The sequence below is a fragment of the Cibotium barometz genome, chromosome 1 (assembly GCF_041138505.1).
Source record: "Cibotium barometz isolate CiBa-2024 chromosome 1, ASM4113850v1, whole genome shotgun sequence".
Classification (NCBI taxonomy): Eukaryota; Viridiplantae; Streptophyta; class Polypodiopsida; order Cyatheales; family Cibotiaceae; genus Cibotium; species Cibotium barometz.
The window spans coordinates 33,557,486-33,563,485 of NC_141046.1; the positions used below are offsets into that span (position 1 = coordinate 33,557,486).

Genomic DNA, 6,000 nt, shown 5'->3' on the forward strand with positions numbered 1-6,000 from the left:
CCACTACGTTCTATACATCTGTTCCACTTTGTCCCCTTGCCTTCTTGCCCTATCCCTAGACACAAACATGAATCCTTCTTGAAAATCATGGCACCCTCGGCTCCACCCCTTGGATGATCTTCATCCCTTGAAGTTGCTCCATAAAAGATTTCCTTGGTAGCCCCAAATGGCTACCGATTCTCATGAAACCCTTCCCTTGGGTTTGCCTGACACCAGCTAGCTTCTGGGGATCTTGACACATGCTGAGTTACTCTCCTTGGACCTATGCACTTCTTCTAGGGCACTTTCAACACTTAGCCTTGTTGAGCCTAATGCTAATACAATGTTGCATGGTCATCACACCATCTTAACATCAAGACACGGGTGATGGTTTCATCCATGCGCCATGCAGTAAGGGTGGGTGGGATATGGGCAGCAAAAGTATCTAAAAACCAACCCGAAGCTCTGATACCAATGTTACATGCTCTTTGTCTTCTTTCAGCCCTAAACACTGAGATAGGAACATCTTGATGCAAAACGAAAATAGAGATAGAGAGACAAGAGAGAGAGGCGGCTGGGTATTCAGTATATTCATATGGTACAAAAAGGTGTAGATGTCTATACAATTCCATGGCCTTTGGCCTGCCCAAAAGGGTGACTAATGACCTAAGATTGACCCCTGACCCACCCCATAGTGGGGATCAGATGAGAATGATGAATTCTATGCCTAATACATGCTGGTCAGCTAGTCGGCTGGTTCTGATGCTGTTGGCCTACTCCACAACTCACACGTGTAGAAGAATCTGCTGCCGACTGCCTACTGCTGCTGCCAACTGACCATCCCAAGCTGGTTGGCCTGTAAGCGAGGACCAGGTTCCCTAAACCTATTATTTATCTGCTACAAATCAGGGATTAGCTTTGGATCAGCCATGTCCATGTGTGTGCACGTGACACTGGGTGGTCAAGGAAAAAAACCCTTAAATATAGAAGGTAAAAAGTGCCCTTATAAGCCCATGTTCACACCTCGCAGTACCACTGAGTTTTCCTACAAACACTATCCCAAAGGGATTCACCTTGTGGTTTCCGTATCGACAACAGAAAGTTGGCCTTCCACATGAGCCAGTTGCTTGCAAGGAGAATTCCTGTACTGACGTCCTTTAAAGGCTTGAAGATCTTCTAGAGAACTCAAGATGAGCACGTCTAATGATTAGGACCACTCTTGCTGTATAATTACATCACTCTCACAAACCCCAACCCTTGCCTTAATGCACTTTTTTGGGTAGCTGTCTACAATGCATCAGCATACAAAAATCTGAGTTGATCACATCCCATGGTGCCAAAGAGATATCTGTCCACTAACTTAGCTGCCACCCTCACATCCGGACCGGGGGATTCCATAAAAATAATGTCTCCCATCACCACAAATTGGCTCCATTGACTTAAAAGTTAATCTGTGAAACGTTGGGGTCCTGCATCACCATAGTCATGACCCACCTCTGCTCCATATTCAATATGAGGTCTATTACTGCCTCAAGATAAGATCATTTCAGAACATCCTTACATGGTCCCTAGCAGATATGACTCTTGTCATGAAAATCCTTTCCACTATCTTTATGGACTCTACTCTGACAGTCTGCTAGTCCGTTACTCTGTTTCTTCCCTGTATGGTCATGGCAAATGCTAGGTTATACGGGTGTCTTGTGCAGTGGATTGGTATCAATGCACTCCCGATAACCACACAAAAAAAAAAGCAAATCAAATTAAAACAACGCCCAAATCTTAGGGCTGGTTACAGACAAAATGCCAGCTTGAGAGTTGGAAAGCAGAGATCTTAAAGGAGCCCTTGGATCTTAAGGATAGAGGGAGGGGGGCTTCGCAGACACTACATCCCATTGAGAAGGTTGCTGACTAGGCAGCCAAGTCATAACCTGCAGGAGGACCAGCAAACCTCGCAGGACATCGGATGGGCAGGGAAGTTATGTATAATCAGCTTTTCCTTTACCCGTTCCCACCAAACCTACACTACGTGTAAAAGCACAACTGGTTTGTCCCCTCCTTCGTGCACTCAGCTTGACATTTTTACCTGCCCACCATATAGGCTTGTATGGCAGGCTCTATATCCAGCCTTTATTAGCTCTCAGTCTCTAACGAAAACATGATGCAAAGACGAGAAGGAAGTAAAAGCACATACCTCACTCCCCCTGTGTCACTACAGGAACTAAGCAAAGATTGATCACTGTGAAGCCACACGGCAGTTCTTATTAGCCCAGGAGAACCCTCAACCTCTGTAGGAGCTGCATCTGGACGCACCAAATCAAAAATACGAAGCACTTTTTCTGACCCTCCAGTGAGCAGGAAAGTGGTGCTCTGGAGCAAAAAAACATAAGCCAAATCTGTTAAAAGTCTCATTAAATATTTCATAATAATTCAATTTTCACGAGGCAGTAACAGGCAGAGAGCGGAGGACTGAAAAATACACACATCTGAGAAGGCACAAGTTCGGACAATGTGCTTATGCTCAAAAGAATGAAGCTCATCCCCAGTCAATGCATCCCAAACTCTCCTGAAATAACCTTTTTGAGTATTAGTACAAAGCACACACCATCTGGGTTATACTTTTGGACATCCACACAAAGCACCGGGTTAAGTCCCTTGACAAAGTCATGTAATCTGTCTTCAAGAGTTAAAGAGGAATCTCCAGTGCCAAACTGGTGAACTGGGAGATGTATGCAGCCAATGAGCCAGTTTATGTATATTCTATTGAAAAAAAGGCCTTGTCTGATCATTATTCTCAAATTTTCCTCTCCTGTACTGGTCTTCTTTTGATCTAATTCTACATACTATCTATTCTGATGCTTACAGACTCTGCAAAGACAGTAAAAATGTACATGCCAAACACCTCTATTTTCATTCAAATTGCAACAGAAACTATGTAAGATCAAGTGAGAAAGAGAAGTGACATTACGAGCTAAAATCAGCTGATGCTGTGGCTGCACGCAAGGCCGGAGTGTCGAGACAGGCACCCCAGACAGCACCCTTGTGGCCTTCAAATGTCCCAATCCAGTCTCCTGTTTCCCCATTTCTCAGCATTGGCTTTCCATCTGCCATATGTTTGCATTAAAAAGGACCAAATCCAATACCATACATACAAACTATCACCTTCAAAGCCTGCCAAGCACTTAGAAAAAAATCTTATCTGTAACATTCATTTGAAAACACATCAAATCTTCTGTTCTGAAGCATAAAGCTACAGCTAGCTAGTGGAAATATAGTGGTGGTCGATGGCGGGAATGTGGTGACTTCTATGTGGGTTCCATCCCTGACACATACCTGTATCCAAACCCCAGCCTGCAAATATGGGTAAAGTGTGAATGGTAAATTCAAAGCATTGGTGTCATCACCACTACTGAACAGTGGAACACTAGAGCAATCATGGTGCTTCTGATAGTAGAGTACCATGATCGTAACATGCATTGTGATGTGTCATGTGCATGCACAAGGACATGCCTAATCCAAGGCTAATCTCTGGTTTGCAGCAGATAAACATTAGGTTTAGGCTCAACCGGACTTAAGTTGGACACAGTTAGGCATTGCAAAGGTTTACCCCAGGTTGGCAGTGTATGTGTTTTTGTTGTCCACTAGAGCTGGCCAACAGCAGTCGGCCAGATGGTCTGGCTGCCAAGGGCCTATAAAAGGCACATCATGGTTCATTGTGATTTATCTCACTCCCACTTGAAGTCAGGTCTTGGATAGGACCCTTGAGGTCTAGAATTAGGCTTTATGTCTCCTTTTGGGGAAGACCAAAGGCCACATAATATATGTGCCTTTTTGTACCATATGAATATATCGAATAAACAGCCATCTCTCTCACTCCTCTCTGTCTATGTTGATTGTTCTTGCATCAAGAGTTCCTATGCGCTGAAAGAAGACTAACTAAGCTTCTGCATGTTCCAGTGATGTCATGTGCATGCACATGGACATGCCTAATCTCTGATTTGCAGCAGATAAACATTAGGTTTAGGGCACTAGCCACGTTCAAACAGGCTCAGGTTGGACACAGTTGAATCGGCCAAGCATTGCAGAGGCATGGTTCATTGTGATTTATCTCACTCCCACTTGGAGTCAGGTCTTGGATGAGAACCTTGAGGTCTAGAATTAGGCTTTATGTCTTCTTTTTGCGGAGGCCACAAAATATATGTACCTTTTGGTACCATACGAATATACTGAATATATAGCCATCTCTCTCTCTCCTCTCTTTGACTATGTTCTTGCATCAAGAGTTCCTCCGCAGTGCTTGGGGTTGAAAGAAGAGTATCTAAGCTTCTGCATGTTACAATGTACAAAGAAAGCAGAGGATAGCTCTACTCATATCAAGGGTATATCCTATATCACTTAAGGAGCAGCAGCATGGATGTCCAACTCGAGTCTTATGATTATTTAAAAGGGTGGATAAAATGGTATGGCTTTCAGTAATCAGACACCTTACTCGTTTTTGTGCCAGCTTTCAGACCTGGGCTGGTTACACAAATTTCTCAACCCATAAAACGGATGGGGAATTGGAAGGACAAGATTGCATGTCCATCATGCACGGGCAGCTTGGATGGGCCACAGGCACCCCTCTTGTATGTCCTCCTTGTAACTCCAGAAGGGCATACCTCAGAGGAAGTGATGAACACGTTTGAGGCCATGACCACATTTTGTCATGTTTTTAACTGCATGGCAGATGTTCTTGTAGACTTTGTATAGTAAGCGGATGATCTTCATGAGAAAAAGGAAAAATAAAAAAGTTTCTTTTTCCCGCCGAGTCCAATCACACACCCGTGGACATCTTTACAGCGCTTAAACAAAACAATGGGATTTCAATGTGCCTGGCTGAGCTCTTCTCCATAAGAACTATCCTCAGCTACAAAAGCCCTGTCCAAACCACATCTACAAGAAACGGAAAAGGTGCTTACCTTTGCTGGCGCTGATGAGGAAGAATCCATCCGGCGTGGTAGGGCTGTAGAACAAGTCCACGATGGGCCTGGAGTGTCCATGGCAGACCAGGGGCACTTGAACCTTCTTCTTGTCCATAGGGTAACAGCAGCACAAACCTTTGTGTGTGTGTGTGTGTGTGTGTGTGTGTGTGTGTAAACAGAGACCTTCCAGCAGGCTAGGATTTCATAAATCTGTCATGCTCGGACGGGAGAGACGAGTCGATGCAGCCATCGACATGCGAGAAGTACAAGAAAGAGAGACGATTCTAGAGCAACTATTTTACTGCTTTCTGTGCAGCTGAAGGACGATGATGTGATGACGAAGGGGAAGGTTTTCAAAGGAGAAGTTGAAGGTTTTAAAGGGGATGATGATGGGTGATGGTGGAGAAGAGGCTTACTACCTTGAAGTATGCTGTTTGAGAGAGGATTTCCCTCACTCGGCCCTTTTAAAAGACCCTCTTTGCCAAGGCAACTCCATGAAACTTCTCAAGTTTCATCTATTTTGTCCCTCCGATATGATCAATTTATTTGATCGTTTCATCTATTTTGTCCCTGTGCCATAATCAATTTATTTGATCATGCTTCTCAAGTTACATCTATGAATGAACAATCTTATCCCTATGGCATGATCAATCAGATCATACTTCTCAAAGAAAAAATATCATGACATGAAAAAGTGAGTAAGTAACAATCATATGCTAAATTCAAGTTGTATCATGAGTAGACATACTTTCTTCCTCTCTTCAAAAAAATAAAACATCAATTTCTCATTTGCAAACTTCGTAGTTTGATCTGTACCATGATATCATAGTTTTATGACTATGATCTCGAGCACTATCCAACACATTACATTTCAGATGAACTTTCCACAACGTTAGGATTTTCCTAAGGTAATCCGATCATTGCTAGAGACATAGGATCATAATCATAATACTTTGGCATCATAAGAAGGTTTTTCGAATGCTCCAAGCATGTTCGGTCACATGTGGTAACTTTTTTCAACTTTGAAAGATTAAAGAAAATCATCCGAGTAAAAAGCTTAGCC

At 43.3% G+C, this 6,000-nt stretch overlaps 1 protein-coding gene across 1 annotated transcript in view; it reads right to left on the minus strand.

Annotated features, from left to right (window-relative positions):
• LOC147641898 (uncharacterized) overlaps positions 1-5,476 on the minus strand; it is a 38,701-nt gene extending 33,225 nt beyond the window's left edge. The window contains exons 1-4 of the mRNA XM_086800825.1: positions 4,935-5,476; positions 2,945-3,080; positions 2,461-2,542; positions 2,171-2,346 (exon numbers count right to left, since the gene is read on the minus strand). Coding sequence (XP_086656951.1) covers positions 2,171-2,346; positions 2,461-2,542; positions 2,945-3,080; positions 4,935-5,052 — 512 coding nt within the window. The 5' untranslated portion in view covers positions 5,053-5,476. The remainder of the gene's footprint in view (positions 1-2,170; positions 2,347-2,460; positions 2,543-2,944; positions 3,081-4,934) is intronic.
• Positions 5,477-6,000: the final 524 nt, after the last annotated feature.